The sequence below is a fragment of the Ylistrum balloti genome, unplaced genomic scaffold, assembly GCF_031769215.1.
Source record: "Ylistrum balloti isolate Yb309-2 unplaced genomic scaffold, AGI_CSIRO_Ybal_v1 Utg370496, whole genome shotgun sequence".
NCBI lineage: Eukaryota > Metazoa > Mollusca > Bivalvia > Pectinida > Pectinidae > Ylistrum > Ylistrum balloti.
This window is the reverse complement of record NW_026782322.1, coordinates 227,141-246,688: the sequence shown is the minus strand read 5'-3', so window position 1 is coordinate 246,688 and position 19,548 is coordinate 227,141. Positions and strand designations below refer to the sequence as shown.

At 33.9% G+C, this 19,548-nt stretch overlaps 1 protein-coding gene across 2 annotated transcripts in view; it reads left to right on the top strand.

Annotated features, from left to right (window-relative positions):
* Positions 1 to 429: 429 nt before the first annotated feature.
* Positions 430 to 19,548, top strand: part of LOC132555478 (exocyst complex component 1-like) — a 32,185-nt gene continuing 13,066 nt past the window's right edge. Inside the window, exons 1-16 of one of the 2 annotated variants that reach the window (XM_060219826.1) lie at positions 430 to 512; positions 3,475 to 3,608; positions 4,145 to 4,281; positions 4,619 to 4,714; positions 5,842 to 5,905; positions 6,211 to 6,407; positions 7,073 to 7,198; positions 7,344 to 7,445; positions 8,907 to 9,039; positions 9,964 to 10,073; positions 10,951 to 11,100; positions 11,905 to 12,013; positions 12,870 to 13,042; positions 13,420 to 13,527; positions 14,168 to 14,226; positions 15,536 to 15,595. In XM_060219826.1, the coding sequence (XP_060075809.1) occupies positions 3,485 to 3,608; positions 4,145 to 4,281; positions 4,619 to 4,714; positions 5,842 to 5,905; positions 6,211 to 6,407; positions 7,073 to 7,198; positions 7,344 to 7,445; positions 8,907 to 9,039; positions 9,964 to 10,073; positions 10,951 to 11,100; positions 11,905 to 12,013; positions 12,870 to 13,042; positions 13,420 to 13,527; positions 14,168 to 14,226; positions 15,536 to 15,595 (1,748 nt within the window). In that variant the 5' untranslated portion in view covers positions 430 to 512; positions 3,475 to 3,484. The remainder of the gene's footprint in view (positions 513 to 3,474; positions 3,609 to 4,144; positions 4,282 to 4,618; positions 4,715 to 5,841; positions 5,906 to 6,210; positions 6,408 to 7,072; positions 7,199 to 7,343; positions 7,446 to 8,906; positions 9,040 to 9,963; positions 10,074 to 10,950; positions 11,101 to 11,904; positions 12,014 to 12,869; positions 13,043 to 13,419; positions 13,528 to 14,167; positions 14,227 to 15,535; positions 15,596 to 19,548) is intronic. The other variant, XM_060219827.1, reaches the window with a different exon arrangement.

Here is a 19,548-nt window from a genome sequence, read left to right as displayed (position 1 = left end):
ATCTGAAATGGTTTACGTTTCCATCAGTGAGTGGTCTATAGCTATCGATCTGTTGTAAAATGTTTAAATCCTTGTCTGGATGTCGACCTTTGCAAGAGGCGCTAAAATTTCGTGTTTTCGTACAGGGAGATATTCTGGCTATCGATCGCGACTCTGAAAAAAAAATAAAATCCGGGATAGTTAGTCAGAACCCTTGGACTTATGATAGCCATGCAAAGTGAAACATTGGTAGAGAACATGAAAATATTGTGTGTGCTATGAATTCATTTTAGTTCAATATTTGACATTTGAATTATCAAAAAAAAAATAATAAAATAAAAAAAATCTCTAGCCTTGCTGGGCGTCGAACCCTATATTTTTACCGGAATTGGATGGATCTAGTCCTTCCTACATCACAGCGAGGTTTTGTAAACTTCCGGTGAATAATACCCGGGTTGGTTTGCCGTTTCTGATGTCAGTTATGTGTACATTTTCCTAATGCAGATCTAAAGAGAACAGTACCCAAGTAAGAGGTACGTAAGACACGACTAGTCCACTTATAAAAGTTCCAGTGATGAAGAAATATACCTTTAAATCGTCCGACCAATTGCCAAAGTAGGCGGTGGCTGTAGCAGATCAGCCCTTATAGATTCGACACTTGCCATTTTGTCTTCCCACTAAAGTACAGAAGTCTTACAGATTCGATATTTGTTATTTTATCTACCCACTAAAGTACAGAACAAGCCTCCTTCCTCTCTTTTCTTTCCAGTTTATGACATAAACACTCAAATTAGTTTAGTATATGAGCTTTTCTTGATGACTTAATCAGGTTGGAAAGAACATTGCAATTGCAAGGATGCATTGAAAGTCCAACGCGTTCTCTCATAACAGAGAATTAAAATCCTCTCAAGTAAAACACATTGATGCACAGGTAAGTCATAAAGTGTTATTTTTTATAAAAGAAATTGACAAAATGTCATTTTCTCACTCACAGACTGAGATATTTATCTGATCAGCTACATTTCCTTTCCAAGCAAAGATTTTGAAAATATTTTGTCTCCTTATTAAAAATTTGATAAACCAAACCACCATTGAATCTTGTCATTGACATTAATGAAACCATTTGTCAGAAAAATACACAATAGTACATTCTAAAAATAGATTCACATACCTGTACATTATTTTAATGTGACTGTCCATACATGTATGATTACACTGTGCGGAGTATGGTTTATTGAAGCAACAAATCAACAAATACCAAAAAGACAATATATTTATGAATTTCTTGTCTACAGATGTAATGTATAGCATGCATTTCTTGGTCAGAATATGGTGAAGATGTCATTTTGAATGGTTATTTTTAAAAGGCATTTAGTGACATACTTGTACATCAGTATGTCATGAATTTTGAATGGGTATATCCTCTGTAATGAGGAGATGTTGGAGTTCCATCACAACCTCACAAATCCAATGTTGTTTCCAACCAGTTGATAGGTGAGTTCAAAATACAAAGATATGTCTAGTTCATGTGAATGTATATACTGACCTCATCATCATAGTTATTAATGTATCTAACTTCAAAACATTCTGACAATTGTAAAGCAACAACATACAGTGATCAAGCCTTTGAGCTATATCTGTTATACCTAATGGTACAGACGTAGAAGTTGAGAATACAGATCATCTTACTTATTCTTAGCTTCTAGAAATTTTTTCAAGAGTTCTGCAGCAGAAAGAATGCCCTCCTAAAGAACAAGATGTCACAGATTTTATCCAGCATAAACAGGACATAATTCATCACTCATTCCTAAAATAGGTTTGATCCCGTTGATCACATTAAAAATAAAAGATATAGGAGACAAAGACTTGTGGAAATATGAAATGAGTGTAGGAGTTGAGATTATTGTTCACTAGTAGACTAGTAAGTCTCTGCTAGTGGGAATTTCCCTTTGGTCAAGCAGTAGCCTGTTGGCCTTGAGTGTAGAAGGTTGCCTCAGTAAGGGCAGAGAATATTTTATTACTCCCTCTTACAACACAGTTACATCATATCATCACTGACAAATGCTCTCCTGGTATCTATGATGACACTTTACTTCATGAACAATGTGACAGTTTGTGTTTCTCAGGTAGCTGTGTTTGTGGGCAATACTGCTGTTTATGTCATGTGATGGGCCTCCTGTTTGTTGTACAGTGAGGTAGCCACCAGCTATAACCAGAAGACCCTGCCTTACTCTTACGTTATTTTATATAATTATATGGCATTGAATGTATGTCTCACCAGACTCTTACATGATAAAAGACCACTTGTCAGCAGGTTTCTTATGAGACATTGTTTGCAGACTGCAACCTTTTTGCACAAAAAATAAAGATTTTATCATGGACTTTGTCCTGTTAGACAATTCAAAATGTTACGAAAAAATATCACATAATTTGCATATTTGAATTTAGAGGTTTCAAGGCATCATAAGTTTCTGACGATGTAAACTTTTAACATTGTCGGAGAAAACTTACTTGTCAGTACTACCAGGTACCAGTTATTTTATCATGTATAGCATTGAAGAAATAAATACAAATTTGGCCAGTTTTCAAACCAGGAGAAGTGTTATAATTAACAGCTGCATTATGCCTTAACAGTCAATTGTCAAAACTATTTCCCTGATGTGTTTGGACCTAGCTACCAGCAGGCCCCAACACTGAGGAGGTGAAATAATTTCAACTTCTTTAGTTTATATTAAAGGCATTTTTTTAACAACTGTTTTGTTACTTGAATAATTCAAAATAAGCAGATACAGCCAATTTAAATATAGCATGAAATTTTAACGGATTGATAGAAGCAGCCATATGCATCCTGTCATAGTTTATCTGGTAACATTGGCAATTATTATCAGATAAACACTTCATCATAATTAAATTTGCAATTACAGAGAGTTGGGTACGAAATCTGGTTCTCGTAGATCTGAGGTATAAGTGTGTTTCTATGTTGTAAGGCTGAAAGTTATGGAATCATGATATTGTGTACATGTCATGTACCAGTACATTTTCTGTAATCAATAGCAAACCTGGACGAAGTGAATGGTGATGGCCAGGAAGCTGCACTGATACTCTACATGTATCAATCAAAATATCCGAGGTCCTGACTTCGAAAATCGAATTGGTCAGAGTGGATTTTTTTGCTTCTTCTTCAGTGACCCTTTGACCTCAAACAAGTAGACCTGTCCTGAGTACTCAGATATTCTGTTTCGGGTTCGGTTTCTACATTAAATACAGAGAGATATTTTGATGACTACACTGTTATCTTCATCAGACAAATGAGCAATGTGAAGCATATTTGCATTTAGGAATACCAGGTACAAGCTTGATTTGAGTGTTCGATTGCTGTATACTGCCATGGCATCTCATTTTGATTTGTACTTCACTGTTACACTAATTTAACAACCATGACATGTGTTTTTATTACCAGAATAACTAAAACAAATTGTACTTTAATGTTGACAGGTTATTTAAGATGACAGCCATTAAGCACACTCTACATCGTGATGTCTTTCTGCCTCATGATGAACGTCTCATCGGGTTTGTCCATGTCACCAAAGTTGGGAGGAAGAAGAAAACAAGTTTTTTATGTGCTGCATGTAAGTTACAAAATTTACTTTAACTTGTAATACAAAGATTGAAGATATTTCAGATGTATATGTTATATGATAAAATGAGTCTATGTATGATACAAAGGGCTGTGATGGTAGAGTAGGCGGAGCATTGGTTTACATAATCTCAGGGAAAGATCTTAGGTATTTGTATTGCTGTTGGATGCTACTTACCTGTGGCATTTTTTGAAGCTGAGAAACAGACAATTCCATGCTGACATGATTGTGTAATCCGGCAAGACACTTCACTTATTTTTGTTCAGATGGTATGTGATGAGTCACCCGTATGTTGTTCATTAGGTAGCCAGCAGCTACTATAAGGGGTCCCAGTGTAATAATGAGTTGTTCATTGGCATTTAACCCAACAAACAATCCATATATTGCATTGTAAATTGCATTGTTATTTTATAGGATACATTTAAAATCTTAAAAATTTACAGTAGTCTTGTGTTATTTGAAATTTCAGATAAACCAAATTAATTTGTGTGAATGCATGTGTTTATTTTTCCTTCTGTTTCTTTAAGTAAATAATGATCATGAGAGCCCAATCCAGGCTAGGGTATATCAAGTGAAGAAAGCAGACAAGGGAGAGTCCTACAAGAAAAAAACTACTTGGTTGCTACGGGAACTAAAGGTCGTTGATGGCAAAAGTTCAAACAAGGTCAGCAAAGTAGAAATCTGGAATTCAAAATATTTTATTACTACATTCTTTTATTCACTTAAACAGCCATGAACCTTAAGTGCTGTTGGTACATATTTACAAAACAAAACAGTTCAGCATTGTTGTGGGAAAAAAATGAAAGTTAGTAAGCATATTAGCTTCAGAATTTTGAAACAGACTATAAGTACTTCAATGGCCACTTTAGATCTGTGCTATATTATATAAAACATTCCAGTTTACATGAGATAATTGTGGTTTAATTAAGAGATTTGACAGTGTTAGACACTAGTGTAACCATGAAGATTTGTATCATTAGAACCGTCATCATATATCACAGGAAACTGCTGAGTTTGACCTCCATTTTGAGAAAATCTACAAATGGGTAGCGAGTAGTGTATCTGACAAAGAGGCTTTCATTTCTTGTCTGTGGAAGGTAAATATCATTTCTTTTTATTGTCAAATTTTACCTTTATCTATATTTGAATCTTGGATTTTACCATCAAATGTTTTGTTTAAATTCTGAAAAAAACCTAAAACATGTTTTGTAAAATAGAGTTGAAGTTTTATAACAATACCAGAAGATGATTTGTTCTATTGTGTTATCGTCTATCATACTTACATCACTAGCCTGAAAAAATGTTCTAAATTGATTTGTAAAATGAAAATTGCTTTCTATTTTATGGATAAAATGTTGATGAGTATGTCATTTAAATACATTTCAATGACTGTAAAATCTGTCATTTTCATGGGGGATTTATTTTCATGGATTTCGTGAGTGCTCTGACCTTATCACTCTTCTATGCAGAAAATTAGGCAGTACTGATTCAATTTCCAATGAGAAATTTTGTATCTCTTTAAAACTTTTTCATGATTGATCCCAAAAGTCCTTCCATAGAACTCTTCAGGCTGTAAGGTCAACAAATCAGTTCACTTATTGATAAATACCGAAAGGAAATTTCTGTAGAAATCCTATATCTAAGGTCATAGAAGCTTTGGAGGATGCTTTCATCAAAACATTTCCATACAATGGATATAGCATTTGATTAAAATTCTAATGAACAGTATCAACTAGTTTCCTGTCTGATCAGTGTGGGCCCAGGAAACTGTTCATCTGATTGGTTTCCTGTAGGAAGTTGTTTTGACTGTTGACTTCTATTAAGGTCATGAAACAATTGTTTTGTTACCAGAATCGTCTAAAATAATCATAGTTAGTCTTGCTCTTGTCACCGTGGAACGATGTAAGACATGCCTAGAATAAGGAAAGCAGTCGTCTGCTTACATCAGCAAACCAATCAGAAGCCAAGACTATATCAATTTAACATTATCGTTTGAATGTGTGGATGTGTTCTGATGTTTTACACTTGCCAACCGTTTTAACTTGAAAGGAAAGTTACGATTTTCTAAAAGATTTCCACGGAAATTGAATGATTGAAAATGCTTGATTTACTTTCATAAGGAGACTTGGGTAGCAGCAGTATATACAGCTTATTACCCAGCATGGGCTTATTGCCTTGATGAACACAGTACTGTATAACAAATGTAACTCATTTTCTTTCCCAGCTGAGTCAGAGGTGTCTTATACAAAAACCGGATTTCATTAATGTCCCTAAACAGTTACTGGAGGGTAAGTTGTACTTATTGTACAAACTTTATTATACAAGACGTAGATAAAGAGCTGGCATGGATAAACTTAACATAAATACCAAGAATGTGTAAGTTATGCTGTGTGTCTTACAGCCAGCAATGATGTATTACAACAGTGTGTGACAGGCAACTATCAATATAGGTCACTGTTACTTTTACACTAAAATTCAGTGTTCAGAGGCGTGAAAAGTGACTTACCCAGTACAATATATTTAGAAAGACCAACATTGATACTAAATTGTCCACTACAGAACTAATTAAGAATGGTGTTTCCTTGTATTTTAGAGGTAAGCCAGCCTTCAGGTGCAGGCCACACTCCCCAGACTGGGGACGACATGGCTGTTCTGGAGGAAGACTACCAGGCCCTGACAGGGAAGGAGGAGTCCGACCTCGCTCTCCTCATGTCCGAGTCACAGGCCGCTATAAGTAATGCGGAGTCCTTTGCTGAGCAACTCTCAAAGCAACTGTCTGTGTTGGATGGGGTAAGCAATGGAAGAATGTTTAAACTATGATGGTAAAGGTGAGATGGGATTGGATCTGTATTTCTGTGTTATCTCAAGCCAACATGGTGCCAAGGTTTGCCAGCTATAGAGAATATGACTATGCCAGCACAGTGATATTTTTACCTCGCGTTACAGCTGAAAAACGACAGCTTCCCACAGCTGCAAAGTTTATTTTCCCCAAATATCAAGGAAAGATTAGGGGATTCAGAAATAACTTCCTAATTTTAAGCGTACCTTCCAAAAGGATGCGTGAGGTTCTGCCATGGGGTGTCGGCAGTGTCAACTATTCCCATTTAACAAGTTCTTCTCCATAGCCAAGAGGCTTAGAATACTGATATGGGGCCAGCAGTATGTTAAAGAAGCTACAGGGTTGTTCAAATGAATGATCTTGACCAACTTTCAGTGTAACAGGAATCAAATGTGAATGACTTCTCAATGAATAAAAGGCCCAGGGTACTGATGGTTGCCCAGTAGTATGCAGGGATAAAGGTTGACATGAGCCAAGTTTGTGGAAATGAATGAATTTAAATCAACTCATTCAATATATTTTCAGATTAACTTCAGATTTTTTGTATGTCTTCATTCAGCAATGAATATTTACATGTAAAATGAGTTTTTGGTTCACTATTGCAACATTGATTCAGGCCAACATCCATTCTATCATGGGATCTGAAGACCAAGTCCTGAACCTGATGAGGTTACTAGACGATGGTATTAATCAGGCAGAGAAAATTGAGGAACGCTTGGACTCTTATGACAAAATACTACAGGTAAATTCATATGATATTGCACTTAAAAAGAAAAGATAAATTTATTGTTACAGAGATTTTATTTGTGATGAATAAGTTTTCATTTGAACTGCAAATCCTTGAAATTCCAGTAATTTGTTAGAAGAAAATGTTACCTTTTGTACAGAATGTAAAAGACCAGATGGAGATGATGAGAGACAAAGACTCGCTAATCAACACTCGTAATAAGAACCATCAACATTTGCTGGAGGAACTGGACAGCCTTGTGGTCAGTACAGCGTTTTTTCTGTACAGGGTAGCTTAGACCACTGTCATGTAATCTGATCATCCAGGCTATACAGATGGTACAAAAGACACACAAGTCACTATCACCTTTAAAACAACTTTAGAGTTAGATATTCTAGAGCGAAACAATAAATTATACTGTATTATGCAGCTGTTTTGTGGTCTTCATGTGTTACAGGAATTATTTGAAGACTGATACATAAATGTTATAGGCACTTATGAATTTAAAAGAAAGCAAATTAATGTCATAATGTATTTTGTCAAGAATCGACAGCACTAACATTACACATCATCATCGTAGAAATTACAAGAGTGTTTGCCGATGTTCTGACGACAGCTAGCTTGAATCAATCAGAGAGCACATGATTGGAACATAAGTCACCTTGTTTCTCATGTTTTTATGCTAGTGATAGCAGGCTATCATAATCCCATTGTCTGATAGCACTCTTTGTTTAAATGTGTGAAATTTTGCTGCAGGGCAAAAATCCCTGTACAGTACAGGTAGATTATTGTTCTAATCATGAGGTGTCAATGTCTATGTTATCATATCTTACAGTCCATGAAAAAACTTTAATACATCAAAAAGTTCAATTTCTAAAACTTTGATTCGTAAGGGGGGTTAGTTAGTAGTAATGTATAGGAATGAAATTTGGAACTGGACAAAAACTTGAGGAATTCAAATCATCAAAGTTCAATTCATAGAAGAAGTTTGACTGTATCTGATAATTTCAGAACAAAGTTTCAGAACAAAGTTATTCTGAAATATGCCACTCTTCAGATGAATTAAAACTACAAACTGTAGGGACTAAGAGTCCACCAGCAATGACTATCAGTGGCATCTCAAAGTTTCTACAAAAGACACACGAGTGAATAGCACATATAGAATTCCATGATAAACGAACATATGTGATATTGGAAAAGACCAGGTAAAACACAACGAGAAATTTTTAGAATTTCCTATAAGTAAAGAAAGATATAATGAAAATTTTAACTCATACTGAATGTCATTACATTTCTGTAAATACAGTATGTGTATGCATCGACCTGGTATTTAGCTCATCTGGTCTGAAGGACCAGTGAGATTATCAGATGGCATGGTGTCTGTTAACTTTTGGATGAATATTGCTACCAGTCATGAACGACTGAAGAGATTTTGATCAGATTTAATCTACCTTATAAGGATGTTTAGTGAAATTTAAGTCCTCTCGTATTAAAAAATCTCCCTCCAATTTTTTTTGTCACCACTTCTCCGGAATTTATGCATGTACCTGTATGATAATTGAGGTCTTTAGAAATGAAAAATAGAAAAAAAATGTAATCATAGAAAAAAATTAATTTGGTAGAGTGTTTGTAATATAGATTATATATATTTGAGTCCTCGGAATTTTTTAAGTGACTGTTTCCTTTATAATGCTACATGTTTATATATATGTACTGAGTACAGAGTCAGTTGGACCTGGATACACGCCACCTGAAGGCACTGAGTGATGGTGACCTCTCCACTCCAGGTGGGATCTTTGAATGCACAGCTGCTGCCAATGCCCTTCAGAATTGTATGGCTGTACAAATACACCCAGGTATCTATATATTACATTAACTGACCGCTAATGACATTTATATAGTCGTGGTAAAATGTGAGATATATAACACCTTGGCGATATCATCAGACAGATGTGTGTACATTGCCTGATTGATTGGTGACTATTAATCTTCACATTGGTGTATAAGGATGTCCCAGTATATTGAAATCAAATTAACTTGATCTGTTTAGGTTTTCCATATGTTTGTTTATCCATGCATTTTACCATAACCATTCATCATAGTTTGCATATTTCAATTATATATTGATTTTGTGAATATTAAAGGTTTGAAGTTGTTTACCTTCAGTCTTCTCTGTAGCCAAACAAAGCCTTTTCAAATCAATCTTAAGAATAAACTCAATAATGTATTGTAAATATGTATTTCATTGAATTTATTTGATAGTTTTAAGAGTTATGGCCCTTGAAGTGTTTGACAATTGTTCAGGAGATAATTAATTTTGAAGGCACTTAATGTCATATTTTTATATTTTCATTTATATGGTTGTATGACAGCTTTATTAAATATTTTAATCATAAGAAAGCTTTTTCCTTTTAGTTATTCTTTGTGTAACCAAGTCAAATAATTTATTTGATGTTTGTTTTGTTGTAGTTACTGTAGAACATCAATTTCAATGAAATTATGTACTTTAAGGCTAGCACTGTTGGTTTCATTTTTCATCAAATCTTTTTTACTTAAAAATTAATCAAAGAAATAAAAAAAAACATATTACTTCATTCTAACAGTTATTCCATTACATAAAATCCTCTTTCTGAATTCCTTGTACAATTATGTTTTATTTATTCAATAACAAGACTGGGTAATAAGCCCAGTCATGTCTCTGGTTTTTCAATAGAAAGGCTTACAAATCTTATTTCATGGTCAAAACTGTACGATTGTTGCAATAATGATTTTGGTCCTAGCCCTGAGGAAGATGTCAGCTGTAGAAGAACAACAGAAGCGTTACAGTAAATTCTCGGCCAGCTTTGCGAAACGTTTGGCACATCATCTCAACAACTTGTTTATCCATCAGGTTAGTTTGTCCTTTTTCTTATCCAACCAAATAACTTTACAATGATAAAAAAGAAACTGAACTTAAGTCAGATTCTTTTAGTCATTCTCAATGCTAATTAACTAGAATTAATAGGTTTGAAATTGATTAACCAGTTAATTTCACAGTGATGATATGTAGCTATTTCATGGTTCTTTCATATGATTACTAAAATTTTAAATTTACATCCAGATCACAAAATTTTGATTTGTTTAAAGGTATTTTAAAAACTTGTGAAAATGACCTTTTTCATATGGTATTGTTTGCAGGAAGACAGTGATAAGTGTCTCACTATTAAATTGGCTTTACAACTTGATAGAATTTACTATCAAAAAAATTAACAAAAATTAAGAATTAACAATCCATTTCAGTTTCAATATTAGAGGAATGTAAATATAAGGATTGAACTGTCTTTGTTTGGCATTTATGTTCATATAAAGTTTTATGTGTAAATATACAACATTACATTGATATGCAATAAGATATTTAACTGCAAACTATGTCGTTTATATTGGTCATTAATGCCATATCACAACAGCTCTAAGCATAAATGTATAGAATGTACTTAAAAAATTATTTCACTGTACATAGTATTAATAATTTTTTTCCTTACATGTGCTTGAATCAAGATAAACATGTTACTACTGTAACCAAAAAAATCATACATATACATGTATACATGGTTTACAAAAATATGTATTTTCATTGGCTTTAAATTTGATGGATAAATCAACTGCACAAAATCAACTAATCTCTTCAGTTTTACATTTAAAGAAACCTGGAATTCAATAAAAATAAAAGCTACACGAAAATTAATTATTTTACAGAAAGTTATATCATAATATCATGTTTTATTTAGGGTAACGAGATGGGAGAAACCCTCAGTCGACAGATGATAGACTTCAAGATTCCACAGCATCATTCCAGCCATCGTGACCTCACTCCATATGCAGATCTTATGTTCTGGCTGAAAAATGCAGATCCCAAGAGTTTCAAGGAGCTTTCACAGGTCAGAACTGCCTGTAGTCTAGTGATAGGGCACTCATTTGTTCCATAGCCCTGAAATGGTTCACTAATGTACAAAATATTAAGCTTATTATGCCCCCGGAAGGGAGAGCATGTAGTCGCCACTTGGTCTGTCCATTTATCCGTCAATCATGATTTAGTCCAGAGCATATCACAAAATCTATTAGAGGTATCAACATAGACACTGTAGAAGTGCAGTGCACCAGAATCTTTACTCTCTTTTGCATAATCTAGGAGTTATTGCCCTTTGTTATTTTTCTTACTTAAATTTTGTCTGCAGCATTTCAGTAAAACTATAAGAGGTATCAACATGAAACTTCATAAATAGATAGATCTCAACAAGAAGGAGGGCAGTGCACAAGAATCATATCTCTCATAATGCCTTTTGTTATTTTTCATACTTAAATTTTGTCAAATTTGAGAAGCATAACCCGTCTCTGACACCTCAAAACGAGGTAAGTTCTGATCTCTTAGTCACCATTAAAATTACTGATTTATTTATCAAGCAGACCCTGTCGGGTATTTATCCCAGCTGAGTGTTTTTTAGTTTAGTAAAAATCCTTAGAATGCTATTTCATTATCCTGCAATTAGCCCACCTCTTCTCTGAATCATTGTTTGTGTGTTTGAACTTAGATAATATATCGAGTGAAAGTCCAATCATCTCTAAATCCCTTAGTTTCTTGAATAAATAAGGAAATATCTCCAACATAAATAATTTCTGTTCATGTGTCGTGATCCTCGGTGAAATGTTTAATTTGTATGTAAAAGGGTATGTTTACGTTCCAGGTGTACACCACCAGTCTGAGTCGACTCTATACCAAGGAAACACAGGACTTTATAGAATGTGCTAAACAGAGACTAGGGACAGGAACAAAGGCCGACAAGAACAAGCTAGGTAGTTTATCTGTGGACATTTCTACAGTTTTCTGATTACATACTGTAAAGTTGTCAGTACGTGGTAGTTCTGATTTTAGCAGTTTTATCAAACATGTGAAAAGGATCATGTCATTTTATTTCACTCAGACTGTAGTTTTTTTTTACTATAAAATCATTAACTTCCGTGTAGGATTTAGTTTTGTTTATTTAGTCGGTACTCTTAATTCATGAATTTTCATGATTAGTATTTAAATGTAAATTTATAATAAAACTACATATATTCAATGACATCAAATTTCCAGAAAATGGCGATTTTTTTTAAAACCCAAAATTTGAGCCATAAGAAAATACATTATTTAACAATTTAATTTTGTTTTTGTTGTGTGCATTTTTCATGATTTTATCCTATCCTTGATAATCACAAAAAATTATAATCCATTAAAAATAACAATTCACAGTATAGTCCCCTCCTTCACTTCCATGTTAACAATCCTGAAATTTCTTTGTAATACACTTTGTATTTACATTGAAGTCTTTCAGATTGTATTGCTTTATTTACATGTAGCTGTAAAAGAATGATTGAATTATATTCAACTGAGATGTTTTTTCAAAGAATTTTATTAAAACAGAGTGGCTAACAGTGTATTCATGTTTTTCTTGTTACGGACTACAACTTATATATTCCTTTTCGTTACAGATTTACCACATATTTTTTGAGACTTACTTAATTTCAAAACTGTCTGATTTTTAAGATACTTTTCCTTACAAGAAATCTGTGGCTTAATTTTAAGATTTTAGAATATTATGTATATCAAAGATTTACTAGATAACTTTATACGAAATGTCTTAAATGTACATATTGTTCATGTTACTAGGAGTGGGACTAGCAGGACAAAGTGCGTCTAAGTTGTCAGGGTCTTCGACAAGTCTGCAAGGAAAAATTCATGATGCTCGTGGACGCTCTGGGTCCATGCAAAGTGTAGACTCAGCTTCATTGTCTACGCATGGCTCTGACTCGGACCTCGCTATGAGACACCTGTTTGATCAGGTAAAGTAATACACAGTATATCTTCCTTATTTGTTGACACCATAACCTACACAGTGTGTAAGTAGGCAAGGTCAAAATTTGACCATCATGTTCGGTGTCCTAGATCTATGAGGTGGTAGATGATGAAAATATGTCAGTCTGAAAGCTGTAAGAATCACGCTATTTATCAGAAGTTCAAGATGAAAAGTTCATCGAAACGTTTTAACAGAAGTTGGAAGATAATGCATATCTGCACTATTCATAAATCAGAACCATTGGCTCATTAATTACTCTGGCTGTCTGAGAATATTAAAAGCGTGCCCAAAGCTATAACATGGGTCCTGGTTATTATTTTCTCGTGTTGTGGTGATATATCATAAATTATGTTTATAATTCAGGTTCTTGATAAGGTGTTCAGTGAACTGGAACCATTTTGTCTGGCGGAGCAAGACTTTTGTGTGCGATTTTTCCACCTAGTGGCAGAGTCACAGAAGGGAGAAAAAGAGGTATGCATCAGTTAAGCTTATTATAAGGTATACTTCTGACACCTAGATACTCGCCTGTGGCACAGTGGTAAAGCATTCGCCTTTCACCTAGCCGTCCAGGATTTGATTCCCAGAACGGACATGAAAAGGTTATGGGGTCACCTGCACAACGAAGCGTGGTTTTCCCTAGGTACTCCAGTTTCCTCCACAGTAAGACACCCTGTGCGTTTCCACCCAGTTCAACAAGTTTGATTAATATAAGCTAATAGCTTGTTTTATGTTTAATTTTCTGCTCTATATTTTAGATATCATTGCTATATATACTGTGAATTAAAATCTCCCAGAAAAAACATTTCATGTGTACATGCAAAGGAATATTTTAGGAAGTGGAAAATTTAATTTTCTAAAATTAATTCTCATCCAGGCAGCTACAAAATATGAGGCTTTCCAAAATTAAGCAATTATGCATTTATTGTAAGTACAGATGTACTGAAATAAAACAATTTATTGATTATCGAGACGTGTAACAAAATATTTTGCTAGTGAAAAACTAATTGTATTAACCTTTTTGTTATGGAGGATGAAGTCTTTTTTCTAAATGAAGAAAGTCAGTATTTTTGTACAATGTGATGGAGTCAGTCAAGTTCTTTTGTTCTTACAGGAAGAAGATGGGGATAATGGCGACATCTGGCAGCCTCAAAAACCTGTCCAATCGGTCGAGTAAGTTGTTTGGTATTTAGAGTAATTATTGTTTAATGATATAGCTGTTAATTGTCACTGTTAATTGTCACTGTTAATTGTCACTGTTAATTGTCACTCTACTGTCGTATATCAAAAACTTTCTCACTGTAACTCATCTTAACTCTTACTATACATTACCTATATATTACCTATATTTATTGTTATGAAATGATATACAAAAAAAATGGGAGTTAGGCCCCCTTACAATGTATTAGTTTCAATTGAAGGACTTACAAGATTTCTTTTTGATATGATTGTAACAATAAATATTATTGATTATATATGGCATATTGTATGACCTGATGAATGTTATTTATGTATAATGCACAGTTAATAATCTCTTTGTAACTAGAGGCAGAAAATAATTTACATTTTTTCACTAAATTTACATAAATTCTAGGAATGTGATAAACAGATTTTTCTTGAACATATCCATTTTAGTAAATATTTTTGACTAAATCTTTGTTGTATTTACATCCACTATAAACATACAGTCTGTATAGCTCTTACAGATGGTTGTATGTAAATGATAATTTATTTTATGAACATGTCCTTTTCATTACATATGTCTCTCTACATCTTATACTTTCTTCAAAACATCATTATGTGTAAGATACAATGTTCAGATTTGAGATTTTGAAATAATATTGTCAACAAACTGATGTATTTTCTCCAGATTTTGTTTGAAAAAATAAATTGTTCTGTCTCTTTTGATATTTATCATTAATTTTTGTAAACACAGCCATGATGCATGGTAGTTATAAATCTATGAAGGCACAAAATACTTTTTGCATGTCTACATCTCAGATCATGGTCTTTAACATGTTTTATTCAACATAGCATCTGGGTATGTCACACGTTTACTCTCAATGGATCAATCTGGATCTACCATATATGTTAAATTCAAACAGAATAAGTTCTTTTTCATGTTAATAATTTATCAATTAATTAATTAATCAATTTATCTTAAAACAAAGAAATCTACATCTTATTTCAAATATATTCAGGTAAATGGCACTAAGGACCAAATGAAGTAGATGAGAAACTTTTACATAAAATAATTTTTTGTAGTGATTAAATTGAATTAATTCCCAAAAAAATTTGAAATATAAGCTATTTAATAAAGGTTTGTAATGTCATATTGTTTAATTTGTTTAAAAGATTAACCATAATTATGATTTTAAATATCTGTGATACAATGTATTTGTTTTATTTTATTTTAGAACATATTGTTTATTCTGAACTTATTTTTTCATATGATTGTATAAATGGCTTTGACTCCTTGTAGGAATTACTATATGGAAAATTTAGGGGAGGGTCTTTTTCAAAGACGTGTATCAAGTCAAATGTAAGTGTGTTGTTTGTGTGAGACGAAAGGCTTTGACCAGCACTGCTGCCACCAGGTGTCGCCTCTGCATCTTCCACATTCATACGCCGTAACCTTCAGGCAGAGCCACTGCTAGAAATATTAAATTTCCATTGGGGCTTTAATGAACTTTCTGGGCATTGTACATTATAGATCATGGGGAGGGAGAGGTGATCTTATACATTTTCATAATATTTTTGCTATCTAGCGTTTAGTTTTTTGGTGAACTTGATTCTGACCGGCACAGTCTAAGCTTTAGGAGATGGCAAGATGGAAACTTCATCATTTGCACTCTTTTTTGCCATGTGCTTGTCGAGAACAGCAAAACTGGTTCGAATAGACAGGCTAAGCAGCATGTTTAAAATACAGTTGTGGTAACTCACATTGACACCAAAAACTGTGTACTCACATTGTGCCTACATCATGTGTACACACACTATATACAGTATCTAATGCAAAGTTGTGTGATAGGATTGAACAATTTTTGCAGTTTTGTGAAAATGTTTGGCTAATATTACAGACTGAAAATTAAACAGAAAATAACTTGTTGGCCCTAATGACCTTTTATGTGTTGATGGGTCGTTAAGACTGTAATGGATTGTGTATTGGAAGTTAGTGTTGATATATAGTATGTGTGGATTGTGTATTGACAGAAGTTAGTGTTGATATATAGGTATGAGGAGTGTGGATTGTGTATTGACAGAAGTTAGTGTTGATATATATAGGTATGAGGAGTGTGGATTGTGTATTGACAGAAGTTAGTGTTGATATATAGGTATGAGGAGTGTGGATTGTGTATTGACAGAAGTTAGTGTTGATATATAGGTATGAGTGTTGATATATAGGTATGAGGAGTGTGGATTGTGTATTGACAGAAGTTAGTGTTGATATATAGGTATGAGGAGTGTGGATTGTGTATTGACAGAAGTTAGTGTTGATATATAGGTATGAGGAGTGTGGATTGTGTATTGACAGAAGTTAGTGTTGATATATAGGTATGAGGAGTGTGGATTGTGTATTGACAGAAGTTAGTGTTGATATATAGGTATGAGGAGTGTGGATTGTGTATTGACAGAAGTTAGTGTTGATATATAGGTATATAGGAGTGTGGATTGTGTATATATTGACAGAAGTTAGTGTTGATATATAGGTATGTGTAGGAGTGTGGATATATAGGTATGAGGAGTGTGTGTGTATTGACAGAAGTTAGTGTTGATATATAGGTATGAGGAGTGTGGATTGTGTATTGACAGAAGTTAGTGTTGATATATAGGTATGAGGAGTGTGGATTGTGTATTGACAGACAGAAGTTAGTGTTGATATATAGGTATGAGGAGTGTGGATTGTGTATTGACAGAAGTTAGTGTTGATATATAGGTATGAGGAGTGTGGATTGTGTATTGACAGAAGTTAGTGTTGATATATAGGTATGAGGAGTGTGGATTGTGTATTGACAGAAGTTAGTGTTGATATATAGGTATGAGGAGTGTGGATTGTGTATTGACAGAAGTTAGTGTTGATATATAGGTATGAGGAGTGTGGATTGTGTATATATAGACAGAAGTTAGTTAGTGTTGATATATAGGTATGAGGAGTGTGGATTGTGTATTGACAGAAGTTAGTGTTGATATATAGGTATGAGGAGTGTGGATTGTGTATTGACAGAAGTTAGTGTTGATATATAGGTATGAGGAGTGTGGATTGTGTATTGACAGAAGTTAGTGTTGATATATAGGTATGAGGAGTGTGGATTGTGTATTGTGTGTTGATATATAGGTATGAGGAGTGTGGATTGTGTATTGACAGAAGTTAGTGTTGATATATAGGTATGAGGAGTGTGGATTGTGTATTGACAGAAGTTAGTGTTGATATATAGGTATGAGGAGTGTGGATTGTGTATTGACAGAAGTTAGTGTTGATATATAGGTATGAGGAGTGTGGATTGTGTATTGACAGAAGTTAGTGTTGATATATAGGTATGTGTGGATTGTGTATTGACAGAAGTTAGTGTTGATATATAGGTATGAGGAGTGTGGATTGTGTATTGACAGAAGTTAGTGTTGATATATAGGTATGAGGAGTGTGGATTGTGTATATATAGGTATGAGAAGTTAGTGTTGATATATAGGTATGAGGAGTGTGGATTGTGTATTGACAGAAGTTAGTGTTGATATATTGGTATTAGGAGTGTAGATTGTGTATTGACAGAAGTTAGTGTTGATTTATTGGTATTAGGAGTGTGGATTGTGTATTGACAGAAGTTAGTGTTGATATATAGGTATGAGGAGTGTGGATTGTGTATTGACAGAAGTTAGTGTTGATATATAGGTATGAGGAGTGTGGAGTGTTGATATATAGGTATGAGGAGTGTGGATTGTGTATTGTCAGAAGTTAGTGTTGATATATAGGTATGAGGAGTGTGGATTGTGTATTGACAGAAGTTAGTGTTGATATATAGGTATGAGGAGTGTGGATTGTGTATTGACAGAAGTTAGTGTTGATATATAGGTATGAGGAGTGTGGATTGTGTATTGACAGAAGTTAGTGTTGATATATAGGTATGAGGAGTGTGGATTGTGTATTGACAGAAGTTAGTGTTGATATATAGGTATGAGGAGTGTGGATTGTGTGTGGATTGTGTATTGACAGAAGTTAGTGTTGATATATAGGTATGAGGAGTGTGGATTGTGTATTGACAGAAGTTAGTGTTGATATATAGGTATGAGGAGTGTGGATTGTGTATTGACAGAAGTTAGTGTTGATATATAGGTATGAGGAGTGTGGATTGTGTATTGACAGAAGTTAGTGTTGATATATAGGTATGAGGAGTGTGGATTGTGTATTGACAGAAGTTAGTGTTGATATATAGGTATGAGGAGTGTATGAGGAGTGTGGATTGTGTATTGACAGAAGTTAGTGTTGATATATAGGTATTAGGAGTGTGGATTGTGTATTGACAGAAGTTAGTGTTGATATATAGGTATGAGGAGTGTGGATTGTGTATTGACAGAAGTTAGTGTTGATATATAGGTATGAGGAGTGTGGATTGTGTATTGACAGAAGTTAGTGTTGATATATAGGTATATTGACAGAAGTTAGTGTTGATATATAGGTATGAGGAGTGTGGATTGTGTATTGACAGAAGTTAGTGTTGATATATAGGTATGAGGAGTGTGGATTGTGTATTGACAGAAGTTAGTGTTGATATATAGGTATATGTGGATTGTGTATTGACAGAAGTTAGTGTTGATATATAGGTATGTGTGGATTGTGTATTGACAGAAGTTAGTGTTGATATATAGGTATGAGGAGTGTGGATTGTGTATTGACAGAAGTTAGTGTTGATATATAGGTATGAGGAGTGTGGATTGTGTATTGACAGAGGTTAGTGTTGATATATAGGTATGAGGAGTGTGGATTGTGTATTGACAGAAGTTAGTGTTGATATATATAGGTATGAGGAGTGTGGATTGTGTATTGACAGAAGTTAGTGTTGATATATTGGTATTAGGAGTGTAGATTGTGTATTGACAGAAGTTAGTGTTGATTTATTGGTATGAGGAGTGTGGATTGTGTATTGACAGAAGTTAGTGTTGATATATAGGTATGAGGAGTGTGGATTGTGTATTGACAGAAGTTAGTGTTGATATATAGGTATGAGGAGTGTGGATTGTGTATTGACAGAAGTTAGTGTTGATATATAGGTATGTGGATTGTGTAGGAGTGTGGATATATAGTGAGGAGTATTGACAGAAGTTAGTGTTGATATATAGGTATGAGGATGTATTGTGTATTGACAGAAGTTATGTTGATATATAGGTATGAGGAGTGTGGATTGTGTATTGACAGAAGTTAGTGTTGATATATAGGTATGAGGAGTGTGGATTGTGTATTGACAGAAGTTAGTGTTGATATATAGGTATGAGGAGTGTGGA